The 24,503-nt window shown below is 37.4% G+C and overlaps 2 protein-coding genes across 4 annotated transcripts; one reads left to right on the plus strand and one right to left on the minus strand.

Annotated features, from left to right (window-relative positions):
- Window positions 1–535: 535 nt before the first annotated feature.
- ankdd1a (ankyrin repeat and death domain containing 1A) lies at window positions 536–20,627 on the plus strand. Of its 3 annotated transcripts, XR_008807800.1 has the most exons (16): window positions 536–719; window positions 1,265–1,368; window positions 1,862–1,960; window positions 3,720–3,818; window positions 4,012–4,116; window positions 7,177–7,275; window positions 9,467–9,565; window positions 9,642–9,740; window positions 9,835–9,933; window positions 10,945–11,043; window positions 11,146–11,244; window positions 11,351–11,446; window positions 11,548–11,749; window positions 12,478–12,609; window positions 13,347–13,634; window positions 20,490–20,627. XR_008807800.1 is itself a non-coding variant. In XM_056259145.1 (15 exons), the coding sequence occupies exons 1-15, from the start codon at window positions 647–649 to the stop codon at window positions 13,402–13,404; spliced, it is 1,566 nt and encodes a 521-aa protein (XP_056115120.1). In that variant the 5' UTR covers window positions 536–646; the 3' UTR covers window positions 13,405–13,866. The 3 variants fall into 3 exon arrangements, 2 of the variants coding, with proteins under 2 accessions (XP_056115120.1, XP_056115119.1); XM_056259145.1 differs by lacking the exon at window positions 20,490–20,627 and having other exon boundaries at window positions 13,343–13,866; XM_056259144.1 differs by lacking the exon at window positions 20,490–20,627 and having other exon boundaries at window positions 13,347–13,866.
- On the minus strand, window positions 16,800–23,812 carry spg21 (SPG21 abhydrolase domain containing, maspardin). Its single transcript, XM_056259146.1, has 9 exons — window positions 23,733–23,812; window positions 23,216–23,280; window positions 22,828–22,989; window positions 22,572–22,652; window positions 22,344–22,489; window positions 22,149–22,257; window positions 20,861–20,968; window positions 20,627–20,767; window positions 16,800–17,684 (listed from the first exon to the last, which is right to left on the minus strand). Exons 2-9 carry the CDS (start codon window positions 23,276–23,278, stop codon window positions 17,559–17,561), a joined length of 936 nt encoding a protein of 311 aa, XP_056115121.1. The 5' UTR covers window positions 23,279–23,280; window positions 23,733–23,812; the 3' UTR covers window positions 16,800–17,558.
- Window positions 23,813–24,503: the final 691 nt, after the last annotated feature.

Genomic DNA, 24,503 nt, shown 5'->3' on the forward strand with positions numbered 1-24,503 from the left:
GATAACAGTGAGTAATGAATTCAATTATTTGGAGAAGAACAGAAAATTAAATGATGAGATCTCATAAATGAATAATATACCATGAGCAAATAAACTCAGAAAGAGTAGCCTATAAAATGGTGTAGCACAGTATTTGTAAAATCATATCTCATAATGTATTTGAAATCGTATTTGTCCTTACAGTATTATTTTATTTATTTAGCAAGCAAGCAAATCAGGAAACCATAGGTTACTATTGGCTACTTTCCTTTAATTCACAGTTTAGGGGTAAGATGCTTAACATAGTAAAAGAAAAAACATTATTGGCTGTAAAGTGGCAACGAATGTATTAAAATACATAACTAACATTTGGTCTTTGGAACGTCACAAAGCAACGTCTACACAACCTACTTAATATTCATTAACTAACAATCCGCCATTGAACGTAACTTTTGCCCAATGTAATTAATATTTAGAATTACATACTTCGCCATTGGAGGGACAAGAAGAAACGTCAGCACGGTGTATTTAATATTCATGAGCCTTCGTTCGCTTCAGTAGGATTCGTCATTTCCCAAAGCGGCAGGCTTGAGCTCGGCTGACTGAGGTTTCAGAAACACAGCCGAACATCACATCAAAAGATGAAAATGTAGACATATATCAGAAGATGCGAAGCGGAGACATAACACACCATCAATCGATGACGATGGAAGACGGACTGGTGTCCGAAGACGATATATGTGAGTGTTAAAACAGTGAAGTGACAGTGTTGTAGTGCGGTACAGACAGAAACTGGGGCAAGTGAGAGAAATATATTCAATGGATAAACATTTATCATCTCAATGTATGAGTAGGTGGCTTATAAAACCAACTGTGGCTACTAAATAGTTACTATTAAAAATGTTACTATATCCTAATAGACAAAAGAGACTCGTTTAGTAGGGCTGGGCTGATTTGTCAATTACAACCACCTCAAATGTAATATAAATATTTTGTGACCATACAATATATATTATATATTTTAAAACCTTTACAAGGACGCCACTCCCTGCTTGAGATGTATCTATAGTTGAGTGATTTAATAAGCACATATCTCTACAATTATGTTTAAAATTTACAGTAATATAATTTATAATCTAGAAAGAGATAATATCTGGAAAAAGAACAGAAACATGAGATATGAATTTTGTTGATGCATGTGAACTTCATGTATGCTGCTGATGTTTGTACTGTACCTGTATACACCATATATAACTCCTGTAACCTTCCACTCATTTCTCTCAAGTGCTTTGTTCAGAAAAGGAGTTTCATGATGCTGCGAAGAGGAATGACACTGTCAGAATGCAGGAGCTGATAAGAAGAGGGGTGGACATCAAAGTCAAAAATAAGGTGAGATATAGCCAATACTGAACCAACAGAAACATACGTGAAAATTGCAAATCTACAGGAACTGGTTGAGGACTGACACGTGCACAGTTGGTTATGTACATTATTGTATTAGATATTTAACTTCTAGTAAAATATGTTTAAAAATGCCTCAGGATGTTTGAAATAATACGTTCATACAAATGCTAAATAAACTATGATGTGTGTACTTCTGAACATGGTGACACAGCAAAGCACGCTGAACAAACTGTACAGGAAGCTGTGTCAGAGGAAGTTATGTTGCCTTTCACCATGCCAATTTCTCTGCCTGGAATGTTTTGTTTTTCCCAGTTATACACCAGTGTCGGACACACACATATTGTGGTCCTCAGCACAGGATATGACCCTTATTTTACCCCAGACAACAGTATTATTTATCACCTTTAACCATGGTAAAGCATGGCTCGTCGTGAGTCATTGTGACTGTTTCATTTAATATGTGATTTTCATTTTACAGATGGACCGTAAGGCCCTGCACTGGGCTGCTGGAGCTGGCAGTGAACAGGCCCTGCGTCTACTGCTAGACCACGACATGGATGTGGATGAAATGGACAGCGTACGTGTCAAATGCATTCTGTACGCTGCCAAACTGTAACAGGGAACATGTTCAAATTTAGTTACATTTTAGTTACATTTTAGGCTGAATATTTTATAAAGTTTCATGTTTATTTACTGTATGAGCACAAATGCTGCTCCACCTGGTAAATTTTTAATGGGCTGCTGTTCATTCACCATGTGGCCTGTACATTACTGGAGGCTATGAGCTTGTTACACCAACAACAATAGTTGAAGAGAAAAAGAGTGGCCCTGAAGTGCAAGGCAAAATATCTTTAGATAACCGAGTATGTTGGTGAGTGATTTAAAAAAAATGTTCTTTTATAAAAAGACATTTAATTTTTTGATTAAAAATACAATGTAAAGTGAAAGTGTATAGATACTGTAACTGGTCAAGGTTTTTTTTTTTTTTTTTAAGTACACATAAATAGTCCTCCTGAGGATGACAATTATTTTTGTATAGTAAAAATTGTCTATGTCCTAGGAGGTCATAAAAATTGTGTGCAGAATAGTTCAATTATTTTATATAACTACACAGAAAATTAAAATGATCTGAAAAATGCAGTTCATAATAAAAATAAATTTAGATAAATTATAGCTTGTCACATCAACTGGCCAGTTACAGTCTGTCAAAGCATTTAAGTGGCATTTCATATCCATATTCTACACACGCAGTGCTGTTCATACGCCACTGGTGAACTTTATCTGAATGGGATTGTTATCAAATAATGAAAGGTTCAGTAAGCAATTTCTGAGAAACACTGTTGAAAGTGGATTGGACCGAGCAGCACAACACACTTGTAGCCAATCAGCAGCAGGGGGCGTGTCCACTCATGATGAGGGAGGAGAGAGAGTGAGCGAGAGGGAGATTTGAATTGAAGAAAGACTGTAGAAAGATAGATGGCTGAGAGACATTACAAAAGAGAAAAGGTCAGAGGAATATCACAGGAAAAAGAAGGGTTATGATCACACAAGAGCTTTTGGACCAGCGTTAATATTATATTATATTATATTATATTATATTATATTATATTATATTATATTATATTATATTATATTATATTATATTAGCATTCCAGCATTGGAGAGACTGAAGCGGGAAGACCTGAAATCAGATGCAGAGGTTGCAATTTTTATGCTCCTTGCGTGAGTAACAGTGCTTTTGTGTGTGTTGCTGGCGACTAATGACAAACTCTTGCTTGTGTTTACTCTTGTGTACTGCATGTTAATTTTTTTGTTTTTCCTTGTTTTTGTTTTATTTTGCTTTGCTTCTGCTATGATAAAGAGACATCCACTCTTGCACTCTTGCAATGAAGGGAGGAGTGTGTTTGTTTTGGGTTGATTTCAAATATCAACAATGTTTCTCAGATATCGCTTACTGCAGCTTTAAGGAAAAAGTCAATTTAGGCTAGTGTTATTTTAGCTTTTGTTCATTATTATAGTTTTTGTTAATATTTCGAATTAAATATTTTCTGCTTTAATTTTAATTTTAGTTAAAGTTTTAGTAATTTTGTGTGTTTTTTTTTCAAATGTATTAATGTTTTAAAGGTCTTTATTGTTTTTATTCACTTTTTAGTTTATTTAGATTTAGTTGTTTTAGTATTTCAACTTAAACTAAACTAAGTTCGTTTATTTTTATTTCAAGTAATGGAAATGTTTTCTATGGTTTTAGTTTGAAGTGCTGATAATAACCATGCTTTAGGCTAATATCATTCTTCAAAAGTCATGTGACTGTATAGACATTCTTACTTGTTTTCCAGTTTGGTATGAATGCTCTGCTCTTGGCGGCGTGGTTTGGTCACCTGTCAATCCTAAAGATCCTTGTCTCAACCGGGGCAAAGCTCACCTCTGAAAACAAAGTAAGGCTCTTGGTAAAAATCCTTGACAAGTTTCAGATATCTTATATGAAGACAGTGGTAGCTTCTCACTCAATGTGCTCTGCTCACTCACCATACAAATGGGATTGTACAGTTGTACTGCCCTAGATACAGACTTCAACATTAATTTCAATGTATCTCAGTGACTGAACTGTCACATTTCTTTTGTCCTCAGAATGGCTTGAATCTTTTGCACTGTGCTGCCCAGAGGGGCCACATCAGTATTCTGGAGTATATCATGGAAGATCTGGAAAATGTGCAGCTTAATAAAGTCGACAAGGTGAGAATCTCTTTTTTTTCTCCCCAATACCCATGATCTTGAAGTGTAATGTATTTTATTACAGAGATCTTATACACTTATAGTACACGGTACTCTGCTGTTGCGTGTTCTACATACTCACGCTTTCAGAACCGTTTGCAATCACCAAATAGCCTACATATACACTCACCTAAAGGATTATTAGGAACACCATACTAATACTGTGTTTGACCCCCTTTCGCCTTCAGAACTGCCTTAATTCTACGTGGCATTGATTCAACAAGGTGCTGAAAGCATTTTTTAGAAATGTTGGCCCATATTGATAGGATAGCATCTTGCAGTTGATGGAGATTTATGTGATGCACATCCAGGGCACGAAGCTCCCGTTCCACCACATCCCAAAGATGCTCTATTGGGTTGAGATCTGGTGACTGTGGGGGCCATTTTAGTACAGTGAACTCATTGTCATGTTCAAGAAACCAATTTGAAATGATTCGAGCTTTGTGACATGTATGGTGCATTATCCTGCTGGAAGTAGCCATCAGAGGATGGGTACATGGTGGCCATAAAGGGATGGACATGGTCAGAAACAATGCTCAGGTAGGCCGTGGCATTTAAACGATGCCCAATTGGCACTAAGGGGCAATAAGTGTGCCAAGAAAACATCCCCCACACCATTACACCACCACCACCAGCCTGCACAGTGGTAACAAGGCATGATGGATCCATGTTCTCATTCTGTTTACGCCAAATTCTGACTCTACCATCTGAATGTCTCAACAGAAATCGAGACTCATCAGACCAGGCAACATTTTTCCAGTCTTCAACTGTTCAATTTTGGTGAGCTCTTGCAAATTGTAGCCTCTTTTTCCTATTTGTAAGGGAGATGAGTGGTACCCGGTGGGGTCTTCTGCTGTTGTAGCCCATCCGCCTCAAGGTTGTGCGTGTTGTGGCTTCACAAATGCTTTGCTGCATACCTCGTTTGTAACGAGTGGTTATTTCAGTCAAAGTTGCTCTTCTATCAGCTTGAATCAGTCGGTCCATTCTCCTTTGACCTCTAGCATCAACAAGGCATTTTCGCCCACAGGACTGCCGCATACTGGATGTTTTTCCCTTTCCACACCATTCTTTGTAAACCCTAGAAATGTGCGTGAAAATCCCAGTAACTGAGCAGATTGTGAAATACTCAGACCGGCCCGTCTGGCACCAACAACCATGCCACGCTCAAAATTGCTTAAATCACCTTTCTTTCCCATTCTGACATTCAGTTTGGAGTTCAGGAGATTGTCTTGACCAGGACCACACCCCTAAATGCATTGAAGCAACTGCCATATGATTGGTTGATTAGATAATTGCATTAATGAGAAATTGAACAGGTGTTTCTAATAATCCTTTAGGTGAGTGTATGCTAAGCAATTGCTTTGATCTAGTGCGGATAAATTATGACTACTTTATGTGTAATCTATTGTGTTTATATCATACCTGTAAACTCGTCACATTTCGACCAGGAAAGTGTCGATGGGATTTTCTTTTCATCTTACCTCAGTATAATGCCTAATAACGTAGTGTTTATCAGCTGGTTTGTTTACAGGGGTTGCCAGTGTAAGTGAATACTGCTATTATCCTGCTGTTCCATAGAGCCATATTTTACCCATATTTTTTATGCAGCATGCGCCATGCACACAGTGTTGTAAATGTTAACCTGTGTATCAACACAATAAATTATCGACATAATAAATAATTGACAAGAAGCTAAAATAATTACAGGGGCCTCTGGTTATCTTACGGCGCCCCTTTTCATGACGTGTTTTGGCGGATGGTGGGACTAAATATCCTCCACAACTGACTGCAAACTGGCATTCAGATCTGCCGCCATTTAGTTATCTACACCCGACTTCCAACAATCCAACAATCCAATCAATTTCCCAAAGACTAAATCAAGTCCCGCCCTACTTTTTTTTCTCATTCCAGAAACAGCTTTCCTCGTGTAATATACGGAAGATTATAGGGAAGAAACGACTATTGGGATTCCCTATAGCGAATATGGGGAAGAATATGGGGAAGAATTGCAGCTTCTATTTCATGCTGACTTTAAGGTGCTTTTACACTAGGGAAAGTTTTGAAAGATCATTTGACTGATATGTGTAAGATCAGTGTTTGTGAGTGTGGAAAGAGTTGACACAGTTTGTCATATTTTGATCACATGACATTTTGATCAGTTTTGCAAAATATCGGGGTTTTCTTCTAACATACTGTATTTGCAGACCCTTTAAAACAAAGATTTCCAGCATTCTCTGATCCATGTTGTAAGTGGTAAAAGTCTTTTGAGGCTCAGTTTTATGATTCAAGTCCCGAAAGTAGAAGTGAGCTGTTTTTCGTTTGAGAGTGATAACGACCGTGATGATTGCACAATGTTCATGCAAATTTCAGTTAAACATTTTCAAGGAATGACTTTGAAGAATTGACTCAAGGAAGAGTTTTGTTGACTTAAAAAGCAGACAGTAAACAGAAACTTTCAAGCAGAAAAAAGGATGAAGACTTCTTTCTTGTTCAATGTAATTCATAAATAGTAGGACATGACAACATTTTATCCATTACGTGTGGATTTTTTGTTTGGATTGCTAATATCAAATTGATTCACTTATATTATTTTTCTCTGTCTCTACGGCTTTTGTTACTCAATTCAGAGGTGAGGAAAATAAATGAATCGTGCACAGTCAATATGGATTGTGGGACATCTATTATGAATGTCAATTGTGATGTAATGTTGTCTTTAAAAATAGATTTGAGTGTTTCCAGTTGTAATGAATTTATGCTATTCATTACACACACGTTTAGGATGAGATTTTGATGATAATTAAACCATTAATACCAATATCACATGATCAATATTCTGGAGTAAGTTTCATTGTGCTTTCTGTCATAACGTTTTTATTACCCAATGAAATGTAATGTTAACAGCTGTAAAACATTTATGGACAGTAATACATTATTTCCTTTCTAAAGTGTCTCCGTCCTTCGGATGAGAAGTGAAATAAATGCATATAAATGTAATGAGTTATTAATTATCTGTTGTGTCAGTCAGGTAAGACGGCGTTTCATTTAGCCACAGAGCATGGACACCTGGAGGTGGTGGAGTTTCTCATTGGTATGGGCTGTGCTCATGATCTCAAGGACAAGGTGAGGGTCACAGATGCACAGACGCTCCTCAGTGTGTGCTAATTAGATTTTCTCTACTACTAAACTCAGCAAAAAAAAGAAATGTCCCTTTTTCAGGTTACTGTATTTTAAAAATAATTTCATAAAATCCAAATAAGCTCTACAGATCTTTCCTGTAAAGGGTTTAAACAATGTTTTTCATGCTTCTTCAATCCACCATAAACAATTATTGCACATGCACTGGTGGAACAGTCCTTTAAGTGTACCTTCACCGATTTTTAACCTGCTTTGTATTGGTATGTTGGTAGTATATGTAAATTAACAATGTTTACACTTTCTCTGTGTTACCAGGGCCAAGAAATTCACGTTTATTTGTTAGCAAAAGTCCGTCAGATGACGAAAAACGCGTAATTCAGTAACATAATTCTGACAGCTCTAGGGCTTTCATTAAAACTACAGATAGTACTTATGCATTGTTGTATCCTCGCCCACGGACATTCGCAAGAGCTACTGTAAGAGTAGGTTTATCACTGAAAACGTACTTTGTCTACTCTTTAAACAGCATTATGGTTAAAATGGAACACTATGGCATCAGCTTTCTTACCTGTACGCGACGGCGTTTGGCTTCGAGGTGTTGGGTGGAACTGATGGAACGGCAGTTTCTTTTAGTTTTATCCCCTCCGTTTGGCCTAAAACACTGTGTTCGTTGTCATCCATTTTGAAATGTTGTCCACAAATACTGTAGATTTTTCAGATTTTCCGCAGTGGCGTTCTCTCCATATTTACGATTCGAAACGTTTACTCTTCGTGCACCTGGGAACAATAGAAAAGTCGAAACCATTATGACTAAAAGTTTGCTAAGAAGGATTTCCTACTAAAGCAAGGTGGTATTTGACTGCATCCATAGCAGACTGGTGGGAGTGGCCTTGGATAGCAATATGCCCTGTGCATTATGGGTGTTGGAAGTTTTGCTACCTATTTGGCAAAAGGGAAGACAACAGCCCTTTTTCTCTGTTTTCTCTTGACAAGTAGCACCAATTTTTTTTAAATGACACCTTTCAAATGCATAGGCAGCTAAGTTATATTGAAAGCCCATTTTGCCAGTGTGAAGTACCCCTTTAAGACACTAACAGTTTACAGGTGATAGACAATTAAAGCAACACCAAGGAACTTTTCCTCTGCGGTCGCCCTACAGGTTGGAAGCGGAATTGTCCATTACCGCTGTCGTAAATAATTTAGCCTACCGCAGCCTACTGTTGCACGCGCACGCACGCTGTTTATCCAGCACCGGCTTTGGAATCAACAATGGCCACAGACAATTTGAGGAAGTGGTGGGGGAAGTGACGTATGCCGTAAAGCAGTCGAATTTTGTAGTTCTTTTTGTGCTCCGGTTACTACCCGAAACCCGAAGTTACATAGTGCAAGTAAAAGCGATATACAGACCACGTCAGGCTATGGCAGACATGTCATTTAACCTATTCTAAGTCGATGTACCATCACAAGGGTCTTGGAAATATATTATGAAGGTTAAAAAACTACATAGTGTTACTTTAACATCACAGTTGCAATAACTTAGGACACTAAAGAGACCTTTCTACTGACTCTGAAAACACCAGAAGAAGGATGCCTACTAGGGTCCCTGCTGACCTGTGTGAACATGCCATAATCCTGAGGCATGAGGACTGCAGATGTGGCCAGAGCAAGAAACCGCAATGTCTATAAACCGTCTATAAACAATGTCTATAAAGCAAGTGCCTTGGTGGAAGAGTGATGTATCATCTCGCAGCAAGAACTGGCAAATCTGGCTCAGTCCATGAGGATGAGATTTTACACTTAAAGCAGCTGGTGCCACACCAAAAACTGGCTGATACTTTTGATATTGACCCCCCTCTTTGCCCAGGGGCTCATTATTCCATTTCCGTTCATCAAATGTCTGTGAAAATTGTTCAGTTTATGCCTCTGTTGTTGAATCATTTTATGTTCACACAAATATTTTCATGTTAAGACATTTGCTGGAAATAAAAGACATTTCTTTTCTTTTTTTTTGCTGAGTTTAGATGCAAAATACCAAAGTAGAGACCAAAGTAGAGACCAAAGTGTGCCAAACATGCTAAAGTGAACCAAGTAAAAACTGTAGACTTAAGTTGTGTGACACTGTGGTGTTGATATGAGGTCAAAGATGTGTGCATTGTCATATGTTCATGAAATGCAGGAGGAGAACACTGCACTGCATTTGGCAGCTAAGCAAGGCCACAGCGACGTCCTACAGAAGATTATGGAGACCGGGGAGAACATTGATGAAAGAAACATTGTAAGCCTCACTCCAATTGTAATAGATTTTTTGGTTTAGTGTCGTTTATTTGCTTCACATCTTCATCTTTCATCAGGACGGCATGACTGCTTTACATTTGGCAGCTGAAGGGGGTCATTATGAGTGTATCAGACTGTTGCTGGAGGCTGGCTGCAATGTCAATGAACTTACTCATGTGAGTACAATCTTTTATATTAGCAGCAGTCTTCATCATAACGAATGAGGTTTTCAACGTGTTAATGGTAATGCTAATGTGCTTCTTCTTATAGAGCAACAGAACGGCTCTTCATCTGGTGGCCCAGCATGGCTCTGGTAGAGAGGTCGGACTGCTGGTACAGGCTGGGATCAGTCTGGATTCAGTAGACACCGTGAGTACTAAAAAACTTCAGTTGACATTTCAACGCCACAACCTGCATTCAAGAAGGATAACATTGACTGTAGAGCAGGAGAGAATGTTTGAGGACCAAATTCATTATGGTTAATTAAACACATTAACATACGCAGGGTGCTCAAAATGTTATGGCCATGGGTTTGATTCTTAGGGAATGCATGAACTGACAAAATGTATACCTTGAATGCAATGCAAGTCTAAGTCACTTTGGGTTAAGTATCTGTCGGGTACATAAATTATATGTAAATGTATATTTCTTTTTGTGCCGCCTTCATTATGAACCTTTATTATGGATTCAGATCTTCTTGCCAACATTCTGTGTAAAATAACAGTTGATGATTCAAGTACTGCTGACTTAAAAATAATAAATCATAAAAATCGCATTAATAAATGCCTTCCCTTTATATACATAATTATAAAATTATATAAAATACAGCATACTGTATATATGTGCTCATCCAGAGCACATTCCATAATGCCCACATCCAGACAGTAGACACTCCCATCTTAGGGAAAAAATACAACAACAAAACTAAGTGACCTGATCACGATGAGGAGGATCAGGATGTGGAAATTGTGGTCAGCACTAATTTTGTGGGTGTATTTGCAAATTTATCTGATTTACATAATAAGTGAATCAGGTCTTAAAACGTCACAAATATGTTATCATAAGACTACAATTTTATTTTTTATTTTTTTCCGTATGCTCAGGTTACTTTTCTTGCTGAACAAGTGTCCACCCGAGTCGCTTTCACATTCATGTGAATCGCGCCACAGTTTAACCGAACCGAGTGCAACCGAACTCAGACCACCTCTCTAGTCTTGGGTTCGGTACCCCTGTGCGCACCCGGGTCCGCATAACAGCTTTCACATTACCAGTTTTTTAAACCGTGCCCCGTTTCGAACTAAACTGCCAGTGTCAAAACGGGTAGATTCTGCTTTTTACTACCCATTGTACTTCATTATTCTATTCCATATTCCTTGCCAGCAACATACTTCAGCTCTACACCTGGCAGTACTCAACAACTCCACAGGAATAGTGAAGGATCTTATCAATGCAGGATGCGACCTGGACATCTTTGACAATGTGAGTGTGGTTGAGTTTGAGTGTGGTTCATTTCACATTTACAAATGCAAACGGTGATGATTTCAGAGATTTTGAAAATGGCTCAACAATTGTTCCTTACAGCGGCTTCAAACTGCTTTGCACATAGCAGCAGAACACGGATGGCTGAACATCGCTGAGATGATCCTGATATCTGGAGTCAACCTCAATCTACTCGACAAGGTGCAATTTCCTGTTATCATACATGGGTGTGGACGATATATTTTCATATTGTAATACAATTCTGATCAAACAATTAAACAAAACATGTTTACTTTAAATGTTACAGCAGAGGAAGACATCACTTGATGTTGCAGCACGAGGCAACCATGTGAATGTTGTTGACATGATTATCAAAGCTGATAGATTTTACAAATGGGAAAAGGTATGTTCAATGTACATTAAGCTTAAATTAGTCTTATTTAATTGTTATCTATCATAATTAAAGATTGTGTGCTATTTTTAACGTGTTAATTTGCCCTCCAGGAAAATGTGACAAGTGACTCTGACTCTCTGGTGGGAACGAGTCTTACCTTTAAGCAAGACCATCAACAGGAGACACAACATATCCGATCCGTCCTATGGAAACTTTCTTCAAAGTATCTCAAACCAGGCGAGTGGAAAACACTGGCTCGGCACTGGAAGTTCTCTGAAGCACATATTCGAGCCATAGAGCACCAGTGGACAGGTACACCATCTAATGCTGTGATCTGCTGCCAATATATAAATGAAAGCTTTTATTCAGCAAGGGTGCTTTAAATTGATCATGACAGTAAAGTAAAGACATTTGACAGTAAAGACATTTAAAATGTTACAAAAGATTTCGATTCCAAATAAAGTATCATCAAATCATCATGAAAAAAGTATCACGGTTTCTACAAAAATATTAAGCAGCACAAATGTTTTCAACTTTGATAATAATAAGAAATTTTTAAGAGAACCAAATCAGCATATTAGAATGATTTCTGAAGGATCATGTGACACTGAAGACTGGAGTAAAAAATAAATCAAACAATTGCACCCTTGGTGAGCATAAGAGACTAATTTCAAAATCAGATCAATCTCAACACTTTTAAATTTTGTACAAAAAATACCAGGATTGAAAAGAAAGTGGCACTCAAAGGTAAATTGTGCATATTCTCAGATAATGCATACAAATAGTTTCCTGAAATATTTTAATTTGAAAATATGCACAAAAATTCAAAATGTCTCTAAATATGTGAGGTCTGGAATCTTAGATAGATATTGCTCGGAAGTCTTCCTCACCAACTCAGACTAAATGGATTACCGAAACAGTTACACTAGCCTTTTTCCCAGATGTAGTGCATTGTTCTCGGATCATAGAGCAGACAGCCCAAAAGGGTTTCAATGTGATAGATATCTGCCATAGTGATGACAAGCTCTGAACTTTAAAAGGTACAAAGAGCCACAAGGAGCACGGGCACAGAATGCTGCTCATCTGGCTGCACGGTGTGATTACCGCTGGACAAAACCCTATCAAAAGCTTGTACGAAGGTCTGATTGGAATCTCAAGGATCGACCTGGCAGGTGAATTCATCATTACAGTTCATGTGTTTAAGCTCTGTTCCTAAACCTATTCTAATGCATCATATGTGCATTATTTCTGACTCAGTTTGTCAATCTTTTAGGCAGAATTGCAATTGCTTTTTGGAAGGCAATCCTAGAGTTCGATTTTAACCCCCTGGGGTCGACCACCTCGCTTTTTTCTTATCAGTACAAAAGAGACTCAAATAACTTTTTGTCATACAGATAAGTGTTATACATTATTCAAAACTGTTAAGTGTCTACTTTGATTTGTGTACACACAATAATTACAAAATGTTGTGCTTTTTGCAAAATAACAAAATCAAACAGGATGGGCATTCTGTCGTCTCTCTCAGTGAGGTCCATTCTGAAACGCTCAAGAAAATGAACTGAAACTCAGCGAATACTTGCCACACAGACATGAAAGTTATGTCAGTACAGTACATTTATAAAGTAGGTTTCCAGTTGGGTTAGATGTTGGATTTTGAACTAAATCTGCCTCACTTGTAGCTTATATTGGCCAAGATCTGATAACTTAGAAATGAAAAAATAGACATATTAGGATCAACCAAAGTTTTACATGCCATTTTAACTAGGATTACGCCTTAGAAGATTGTAAGCAGAGAGGAAACTCTCTGGGTTTTGTAACAGATCTACTTAGTACTTATTAGTATTTTTAAAAAGTTTCATTGTCTTTCACCTTCCCTCATTTATAACTTTCTTTTCTTCCATAAAGAAAGCATGCGACAGCAGGCAAATGCGGATCCGTCTTCTGCTAAAAAATGCACTGCAATGTGATGGGAGATACATTGAGATCACTCTGGATTGAGCGCAAACCAACCAGAAGATTGCTTTTGAAACACAGAGAACTGAGGAAGCACAAATACTACCTAAAATACAACCTCAGTGATGTGACTTAGAAGAAAACATTGCCTGTTCACAACAAGAGCAAACATTCACAGCAAACCAGACTTTGGATTGAAACTATACGTTTCTGTGGATCCAGATCCGTTATTTTAGGAGAACAGGTAGATATTGTTTCTTTTCTTTGTCGAAAAATTCACAAAGCAATAACATGTCAACTTTTTGGTCATGCTGAAAGAATTTTTTATGAATTTCAGAAGAATTTCTGATTCATTCTTTATGTCTTTCTGTCCTTTATTTATTTGTAGATGCAGTTCCCCTTCGTCAGCTCACTATGACGTACGTCAGAAGTGATTCTGACAAATGGGGATCTCGCTCGAGAGCCTATCTACTTCGATTGTACTTCGATTGTAACTAAACGAGCCAATGCACATTGGCATGCAATAATTTCACTAGCTGCTGTGCATCACGCCGCGAGCATATAATGAGCGGCAGGTGCATCGCATCCTTGTCTTTCGCTTCGGAGCCAGACAGTGAATGCTGTTCCTGCTCTGCAATCTTATCTGAGAGTGTTTTAACTTCAAAAGACGAGTCTGCTTCTTCAGGAGAATGCCTCTTCAAGCTGGTGTTAGTGTTACAGCGCAGACAGCGCTGGCCGCAATCTCACAGAAAGCAAAACAGCTGTTTTCACAGCTCAGAATGTTGCGCCTTCAATGAGAATGTGAGTGCTCACATCAGGCTTGCACTATCGTCCTGTTTGTGTAGCCGCATTCATCCCTGGGTGCTTCAGCACCAGAGAGAGCAGTTTCTTGAAAGAGCATACAAGAAAAACAAGGATGCGATGCGCCTGCCGCTCATTATATGCTCGCGCCGCGATGCACAGCAGCTGGTGCAATTATCTCATGCCAATGTGCATTGGCTCGTTTAGTTACACTCGAAGAAGATAGGCTCTCGAGCGAGATCCCCATTCGTCAGAATCACTTCCTCGGGGAACGAGGGTTACTATACGTAACCGAGACGTTTTTCTGCTAAAATTTTTATTTTTAAGAATAGAAGCAAAACTAATGCTAACACTGCTGCATTACCCAGGATACTGGGAAACACATATTTTATGTGTGTTTAAATGTGTCTAATGTGCAGTACTGTTTGAGTCCCCCCTGACTGAACACCCTGTTGATTATTATAGGATTCGCCAGACTGAAAGCCTGAACTTTTGGATATTGTACATATGTTGTTATATGATTGTGGGAAAAAAAGAGAGAAGACTGTGGTATGAAAATAAGAAAATAAACCACCACAGTATTTTATGCAGATTATAGCTTGGTTAACAATACTGACATCTCGATTTTAATCATTCTCATTTTGATATCCATTCACTAAGCCCTATTTTGTAGCGCGCCTACCATCCAATAAGCTTTGTTTTGTTAATTTCATACAAAAGAAAGTTTTAGCTTTCAAATGATTTTCAATTTTATTATGAAATTCAAACAATAGATACCATTTGGTGCTCTTAAATGAGCCATGACAGATTGCTGTAGCGATGAACCGATCATCAGTAGGTAAGTTAAAAGATACAGTACAACCTACTGAAATATATATGTCCCATGTAATCGCTCAATCAGTGTTTCAAAAGCGGAAAGACGGAAAACTTTCAATATTATAGTAATACCAACTGACAGGGTTCCCTGTATAGTTTTTACAGCATTACTTGAGAGAGATTTTTTTCCTTGAGAAAAAATAACGTAGGCTACTGTACCTGATATCCAAAGCGATATTGAATCGAGATTGAAAATTAATCGAATCTCAAACTTCGAAATTTGAATCAAAATGTATCGTGAATCATGGAATTTGTGTCAATACCAGCCCTAATGCAAATGTATTTAATTATTCATAATTTCTGGATATGTTCAGCCTGCCTAAGCAAGATATATGTAAATGTTGGTTGTAATGTTTAACAAGCCTGCAAACGTGCAAGACAAAATCTTACCGAAACTGTTTGATTTGTAAGTGTACTTGTTTGGCAGAGTCACAGTATGCAGCATGACCAGCAATGTTGTTGTTTGTTTGTTTGTTTTTTAATTAAAATTAATTGTAGATTGCACTTTAACTATATCTTTGTTGTAGCTATAATGACTTGTAAGCGTTTTACTGGATTGTGACTGAACAAGAAATTCAGTGCTGAACTGAAACAGGTCTTGTTAAAAGTTAATATTGACATATGAAAATGTTTTTGAGGTAAGATGCAAATTGGCAGACACCTGTGGTTCTTGGATAGTAACCACACAATACCTACAAATTGCATTATGTACACAAACCCAACTGTGTTGTGACGCCACCTAGTCAAGTGCATCACTGTTCTCAGTTTTAAAAGAAGCTGTGCTGTTCTCATCCAGTCTACTATCAACAGCAACCGTATTTGAGGAACATTCAGCTATTTTCTTTTGGAATGATGTTGCAAACTGTCCAAGCAACTGGCTCATTACACAAAAATCTGTGTTCCTTTATTTTTGTTGATAGAAGGTTTCCTCCAACGAAGTATTAGTGGTGTATAACAAGTATTAAACTTGTTAAGGTGCTCTGAGTGTCTATAACATATGCTGCCGTTAAAGACAGCATGAAACGGAAGTTACGATTGTCTTTTCTTCCCTATTGTGATGTATATCAGAGTAAAAAGGCTTCTTGAACAAGAAAAAAATGTAGGGCAGGACTTGATTTTGTCCATGGGGAGATGATTGGTTTGCTATTGGTGGATGTCATGTGAGTGACGGGTTGTCCCGCCCTCACGCCAGTAAACACGTCATCACAGAAGAGAACAGATGACGCTGCAAAAGGGAGAAGTTATTTTGATTAAAGATTATGAAGGAACATGAATTTAAAAAAAATATATGTGCACGGATTAATCATTTATAATAAACACTGCAATATTCAATTTAAAAAAAAAGAATTTGTTCATTTTGATTTCATGCCGACTTTAATGTGCTGGCTTTTTCCAAAAAATATTTTGACGTATCAGATCATAATATAATGGTACTCAATGAATACTATATACATATACCAGGATATTCAGATGATACTGGTCCAAAAAAACAACAAACAAAAAACATGCTGCTTATACTTTAAATAGGATCAAGAATCTAACTTACTGTGTTGTAGACTTGAATTTATTTGCATGCCATAAAATCCTAATTCATTGATATGATTCTTATGTAAACACTGATAAATCTTTAATAATTAATACTGTATAGCTATAACAGTGTTTGAATTGTATGGTAATGCTTTAGTGGTTCATTTGTGGTTTATAACTGTAGATTTGTATTTACAAAAGCTCCTTCTCAACAGAAAGAAAATACTAATAAATATAAGGTCAAATTATTACATTACAAACAAGGCAGAAAAGGCAGATTTGCACTCAATACAGAATTATTATTAGAAAGAAAAAAAGTATGAGTTTAGCAAATGCAAAACTTGTAATTGAATTACTGTAATTTAAATTAGTTGTAAATCTACAACAATTATCAATATCTGGCTTTTGTGGTAAAACGGTTTTATTTTAAGTAAATAATGACACATTTTGATTTGTTTCCAAATCAAGGACTCCTCATAGGTCATTTGGAAAAAGTGAAAGATTTATAAAATCTGGTGTTGAAATTAGTTTCATTTTATATCAGTGCATGACTCAAATAAACAACAGAGATAATGATGCTGACAACATTCATACAAAAAAAACAAACAAATTCAAAACAGAAAATAACACAAACATACAAAAGGCAGAAAAATAAATTCAAGGAGTAAAAAGTGCGTTTTACGTATATTGTGTAAGGCAACCGGGTCGAAATACGGCATTATATGAAAACCCTAACTGTGTAATCAATTTCACTTATTTACAGTCATAATATTATATCAAAATATTGTTTATTTCCCATAAAGTAAAAATAGGCTCTATAAAGTCCATTCACATTTAACTGACTTAAAGGTAATAGAAAAACAGAATACCGAAACGTGATCTCTAAATGTTGTATAGCTAAATCTGGTCAAATTCAGGTCCTGATTCATCTATTCATCATTCAGAAAATGTTTGCATGAAGCATCTATGATTCATCATCACTCTCACGGTTGTTGCTCAGATTTGTCCTTTGCACCTCCAGCTCCTCTGCGCTGACCATCTCTGGACTGATGGCGGCGTACCGTGTCCCATGAAACTGGCGCAGGTGTATCTACAGATTAACAGTGCAAATTAACCAGAGTAACAGTGCAAATTAAGCACCTGAAATCACAACACCACCAGGGGCCCTATTTTAACGATCTAAGCACATGGTCTAAAGCGCACGTGTCTAATCCACTTTTGCTAGTTTGATGACGGGATAAATGGTCTAAAAGGGTTGTCCCTATTCTCTTATTGAGTAATGGGTGTGTTTTGGGCGTAACGTGCAATAAACCAATCAGAGTCTCATCTCCCATTCCCTTTAAAAGCCAGTTGCACTCAGATTCGCTATTCACATGGCGGAAGTGGAAAAACTGAACGCTTCTCCAGAGAGCAAACGGATCTGCTCCTGCGCGAGGTTAAAGCGAGCAAGCAAACCATCTACGACCATCTACATTCCACCATATCTTTGTGTACACAATAATAATCTTTTACATTGTAATCCTTTTATTTTTAAAAATTGGAATGTTTGTGTGCTGCTGCATGTGTGTGTAATAAGCAGAGTGTGGGTGCGTTGTGCAGATTACTAACTCGCCCTTTAAATAACAAAAATGCCATTGACATTAGACCAGGTTTTTGTTGGTCAATCAATGGTGCAGTCTATTTCAGTTGCCTCAAAATAGCAACGCACCAACAATGCGCCTGAACACACTTTGGTTTCAGACCAGCACGCCCATGGTGCGCAAATGCATTTGCTATTTAAACAATGTACCGCATGACGTGAAAATGATAACTGCGTCGGGCTGAAACTAGCAAAAATCACTTTCGTCACACTGCATTGCGGCGGGTGTATATTAGAGCCCGACCGATATAGCCTATCGGCGGGCCGATATTATCGGCCGATTTTAGGCATTTTCCTAACTATCGGTATGGGCATTTATAATGGCCGATAAATGAATATTTAAAAAAATGTGGGTGCGGTGATTCATGTCAGGGTGGCGCTGCCAATAAAGCACCTAAAAGCTGTCACAAGAACTGGCAAAAGTAATGATTATGAATACAACAAATATGGCAAGGAGACATTTTAATTGTTTATTAATAAACAAGTGTTTTCAGTCAGTGTCAGCCAAAGATGAAGTTGACGATGCCGACTCGCGATCTTCAGTGAACGCGTGTCAGAGAGAAATGCACATTTCATACGATTACATAAGTCTGTCGGTCTTTCGTTTTGAATTGTTCTGTTTAAAAGTATTTTAAACTGTAATTGTAATTAAAAACGTTTTCATTATGATATTATTAATTTTACTTTAGTAAAAATATCTGAGTACTTCCTCCACTGGTAGAGATTAGAGGAATTAAGAGTAAAAATAGAAGATAATAAGGTTTTGTCAGTGACACTTTTTATATATTTATTGATACAAGTTATGACTAAATTAAAAGACAAAGTCGTTGGTAAAGATTATGCAACAGTATTTAGAATAGAATATAACATGCAATGCAAACTAGTTTGGTTACAGCTCAACTGTATAATTCTCATTCTATCATTCCCCCTGCCTCCATTACATATCTGTGTCACACAAGTGTTTGATTACCACATTTGAGTGATCATTGCAAAACGTGTTTATAAAATATATTTATTCTTTTTATAGCTATACTGTGTAAAGTACCCATCAAAAGTTTGTACACACCAATAGGAAAGTGTCCAAACTTTTGACTGGTATACTGTTCTATAATACACATAAATAATATTGCTACTGTATTATAATATACACATAAATAATATCGGCCGATATATCGGTATCAGGCTTTTTTTACTCCCTAATATCGGTATCAGCATCGGCCCCCAAAAATCCATATCGGTCGGGCTCTAGTGTATATGATAGGGCCCTAGGTGTGTTGTTTTTATTGCTTCTCAATAAAGATGTTAAGCTTAAGTATCATAAAAGTGCTCCATATGTCTTCAAAACAGACTGAGATTTATGTTGTTATTCACTAGCTTTGTTTCCATCCAAAGTTGCAAATTTAACTTATGTGCACAACTGGAATATCGCATAAAACATCTGCGAAAAAAGCAACATTTCCATCCCATGTTCAAGAGAACAAAATGATCACTTCCTGAGAAATTGGCACAATATCTGTAATAAAAATAGAAGTTGCTTGAATGGGGAAAGCCACTGTGGCTATTTTTTCCAACATTATGAATGACTTTCGCCTCAGAGTGCACAGATGAAATGCAATAAACGCTGTCATGTTATCTTGCGTTTGGAGGCAAATGACTGGTGTTTGAGAACCCAATCGTGTGGGACAGTTCTGGAAGGTCATTATACCAAATCATTCGGATGACAGACTTTGGCTCAGGCATTTCAGAATGATCAAACCGACATTTAAGATTCTGTGCAATGAAATTGGTCCACTTATCTAATCCAGCAATCCAGTCCAGTCCAATCACATCCTCTGTTGAGGAAATTCACATGAGTTTTTTGCTACACATCGAGGGACTATTCAGCAAATGTGTTTCCATTGTAGTTTATGCGCATGTCTTCTTATCAGATCCAGCTTTTTTTCTTTTCTTTTTTTTAAATGCGATAATCTAAAATTCGCATAAAAATAGGTGGATGGAAACAAAGCTACTGATAATCTTCCCCTCCAGTAAGACATTAACTGCTGCAACCAGATCATTAAGTTGTGAGTTTTTAAATTCGAGAATGAATCATTTAGACCAGCAAAAAAGAATGATTTGTTCAAGAATTGGACATTGTGACAGATCAAGGACAGCTAGGACTTAAATAACTGTCTGTTTCTCACACAAAGCTATCATGTGGCTATGATTCAGAAACAAATCATACTACTTTACAGGGTTTTTGCTTCTTTTTTGAAGCTTCAAATTTTCTTCATACATATTCCACAGAAGAAAGAAAAACATTGGGGTTTGGAACAACACCAGGGTGAGTAAATAATACATTTTTTAATTTAGGTTGAAATGTTCCTTTAAACAATTTGAAACAGTGGACTCACTTGTATGTACAGGTTAACTTCTGCGCTTCTGCACAGATAGGGGAAGTTTCCGCCGGTTTTGAGATGAGCTCTTCTAGCATTTGGGTACAGCTTATACATCTCTTCCTTTGCCTCATGTGATAGGGCGCTCTGATCGAAAACCTAAGAGAAAAGGTGGTCAAAATAATTTAAACTGTTTTTAACAGTTCACGCATTTTTTTCTTTTTTTCTAGCCTATTTATAAAAAAGACCTACATCCATTATGGTGACAGCAACATCCTTTATCTTGTGAGGTTCCACGTAGGAATTTTGGCAATTCAGCGTGAGTCGAGAAGCCAGTTCACTCTGGTTCAGGCTTTCCAGCTGAAGCACAAATAAACAAAGCACGCTTTGTTGATAAATGAGCAAAGAGTGAGACAAATTTACCTTCACACGTTCACAGAAGTTCACACATCAGTATAAGATCTATTACTAACTACATCAATCCAGCTCATGTACAAGCGCTAGATTTGGCTTGATTTATGTGTTTTTACTACCCAATAAAATATTTCAGTACAATGAATGTTAGCACATTTACACGTTTAAAGGGTTAGTTCACCCAAAAATGAAAATTCTGTCAGTAATTACTCACCTTCATGTTGTTCCAACCCCGTAAGTCTTTCGTTCATCTTCGGAACACAAATTAAGATATTTTTTATTAAATCTGAGAGCTGTCTCACTCCTCCATAGGCTTCTTAAGGGATCGAAAGTGGCCGGCCCAAAAGTTATGAAAGACATCGTTAAAATAGTCCAAGTGACTACAGGCTCAACCTTAAGTTTATCAAGTGACGAGAATACTTTTTGTGCGCAAAAAACAAACAAAAATAATGACTTTATTCAACTAATCATTTCCTTCTCTGTACGGCCGTGATATTTCACGTAGTGAAACTACGCAAAGCTTCTAGGTTGGACGTCACGCATCACACACATGACCAGCGTCGGCCAATAGTGAGCCTACGTGTGACGTGCAACCTAGAAGCTTTGTGCAATATCACTACATGAAATATCACGGCCGTACAGAGAGGGAAATGATTAGTTGAATAAAGTCATTATTTTTGCGCACAAAAAGTATTCTCGTCACTTGATAAACTTAAGGTTGAGACACTGTAGTCACTTGGACTATTTTAATGATGTCTTTCATAACTTTTGGGCCGCACAGTTTCGATCCCTTAAGAAGCCTATGGAGGAGTGATCCAGCTCTCAGATTTATTAAAAAATATCTTAATTTGTGTTCCAAAGATGAACGAAAGTCTTACGGGGTTGGAACAACATGAAGGTGAGTAATTACTGACAGAATTTTCATTTTTGGGTGAACTAACCCTTTAACAAAATCCGGGTAGTTTTTCATGGTAAATGTCCATATGGCAAAAATTTGACATGGATATTTTTCTGTGGCTGTTTTTTTTAATCGAGGTGGGTCAAAAGTTGTAGAATCACACATAGTTACACTAATAAATTATGTCATCAAAACTTCCAAAACAGTCAGTATGGTAGAAGTACTTACTCGGTCCACCATAAAGTCAATTGCATCTGCCATTTTTGGGTCCACAGGTCCTTTGGCAAAGTTACCAAGCACAATCTTTTTGAGCATGAATGCAGGCATCAACCAGAAACTAGAAAAGAAAGAGAATGAGGAAAAAGTCCACAAGGATGGAGACATTACTACTGGAAAAGTTATCAGTATTCCGTAAGTCTTTACCTGTTTGCTGCCCATGTCTGGTTGAAGATCGATGTGTCACTAAATGAGTTGCACAGGACTAGAGAGTGAACTCTGGGAGATTTATGTGTGACTTCAGCAAATTTCTGAGCCAGGAATCCACCCAGAGAGGCACCGAACAAGTGCACCTGCACAGAGACAGAAAAACAGGTTGTGAAAGAGACGTGTGATTTCCCATCTTGCATGCATAAAATAATCAATTTCCCATACCTTGTCAAGTTGTAAGTGGTCTAAAAGCTTCCTAAATCCATCACAAAATTCCAGCAGATCCCAATAGACAGGATACTGGAGCTGTGTAAAGCAATATCACGTTACATAAGAAAGCAAGCAATAATGTCAGAAGAGCAGCACAAGTTACATAAATGACCATGTTTGAAATGGCAAGCAACCGAATAAACCCTATTAATTAACAAATATCTTTTATAGCAGCCAGGTCTATCTCTAGTTGATGTCTGAGAGAGCATACTGAAATGACGCGGTAGCCCCATCCGGAGAGAGCCAGAACCTGCTGGAAGAAAACCTCTGCGGTGCCGCTCACGGGTGGGAGGAAGATGATGGGACATCTGATATTTTTCGGCCCAGCATCATACAACGACCAGACTTTACTGTCATCATCATCCACAATTATCTAAAGACACAAAGGCAGAAATTCTCACAAATTAGCTACATTAGTATCATATGACACAGAAGGGAAAAAAAAACATAATTTACATTTGGTACAGCTGTTCTATGACTTTTTTCTCTCGTTTTAATTCTACTTTCTTGAATGAAAATTTGAAATTACAAATGACAGTTAGCATCCTGTTTTCTGCCTTAATTCAAATTAAAAAGATGAGATGGATAGATAGACTTACTCTTTTCAGAGGTACAGTGCTTCTGAACCAGTTATAATCAGGAGATACTCTTATCTCCTCCATTGCTGAAATGCAAATTAAATGTTTGATTAAATAAGTCCAAGCCTCTCAGAATAACTGACATGATCAACACAATGCTTGTAATTTAGATGAAAAGAAGAGGTATTCAGTGAAATTTCATTTCATGTAAAAAAAAAAATCAATCTTTATTGACTTTACACCCCTTTCATGTATTTCACCATAGAAACCATGTGACTAGAGTACAAAATGGTCTAGTGAGTTAATGCGACAACTGAACATACATACACAATTCCCGCAATTATAACACTATATAAAAATGATGGTATCTCTAAAATAATTATTAAAACCGTCATAAGAGTGTTTAAGATGTTCAAAAATACAACATATGCCCCTACTAAACTATTGTTTGTGTACGTTTCACAGCGACGTAAATCAGGAGACCATTTCGAGCAATAGCTGAGAAAATGTTACCGTGACGATTCATGAAATAAATCACCTTTTAATGCCTTTCATCCACAGGTTTGAAAAAACATTGTATCCTTTCGCTACATCACATGACAGCAGCTTCCGCAGCCAGAAGCAAGCGATTGACTGCACACGATCCACCAGCCAATCAGCGACTGCTAACTGCGCGCATGCGCATTGGAGAGCGCTATTAAAGGGATAGTTCACCCAAAAATAACAGAAAAAAATCTCATCTTTGATTCACTCTCATGTTGTTTAAAAAAAAATGTATCTGGTAATATTTAAATGCTATGTAGATTGAAAAGTTTAATTTATTTTGAGTAATTGTGTTCATCTTGAATAAACCCAAATAGCAAGTGTGCAATCACACGTACACGTTTGTACTTTTCTCTGTACATTCTGTACAGTTACAGGACAGTTATTTATTTCTGTGGTGGGGAGTGTGTATTAGACCGGTGCGCAGTGTCGTAATTCAGTGTATTCGATTTCGATTGATTTATCGATTCATTTGATTCACTGGTGACGCAATTTATACATTTGCTGCGTCCCAATTCGCCTACTTATACTACGCCCTAAAAGTATGTACTCTTTTTGTGAAGAAAAAGTACATACTTTTGAGTGTGTAGCAAAAGAGTAGGCAATCTTTGGGACATACTACTTCGTCATCTTTAACGGACAGATCTGTCGCTGCCCTGTCAATCATCTCGTCACAGTTAAAATCCTCCATTCAATCTAATATAACTTCTTACCATTTCGGAGAAAATTGTTGTCGCACGTTCATCTGCCAGTCATGGGTCTTTCA

The sequence above is a fragment of the Rhinichthys klamathensis genome, unplaced genomic scaffold (genome assembly GCF_029890125.1).
Source record: "Rhinichthys klamathensis goyatoka isolate OS25496 unplaced genomic scaffold, OSU_Roscu_1.1 h1tg000165l_1, whole genome shotgun sequence".
Taxonomy (NCBI): Eukaryota; Metazoa; Chordata; class Actinopteri; order Cypriniformes; family Leuciscidae; genus Rhinichthys; species Rhinichthys klamathensis.

Coding starts and splice junctions, on each gene's coding strand:
- spg21 (XM_056259146.1), bottom strand. CDS start 23,278: ATGGAGGAGATAAGAGTATCTCCTGATTATAACTGGTTCAGAAGCACT. Junction 22,490..22,571: donor ACCACTTACAACTTGACAAG/GTATGGGAAATT, acceptor GTCTCTGTGCAG/GTGCACTTGTTCGGTGCCTC. Junction 20,768..20,860: donor TTGCTGTCACCATAATGGAT/GTAGGTCTTTTT, acceptor CTTTTCTCTTAG/GTTTTCGATCAGAGCGCCCT.
- ankdd1a (XM_056259144.1), top strand. CDS start 647: ATGCGAAGCGGAGACATAACACACCATCAATCGATGACGATGGAAGAC. Junction 1,961..3,719: donor ATGTGGATGAAATGGACAGC/GTACGTGTCAAA, acceptor CTTGTTTTCCAG/TTTGGTATGAATGCTCTGCT. Junction 3,819..4,011: donor AGCTCACCTCTGAAAACAAA/GTAAGGCTCTTG, acceptor TTTTGTCCTCAG/AATGGCTTGAATCTTTTGCA.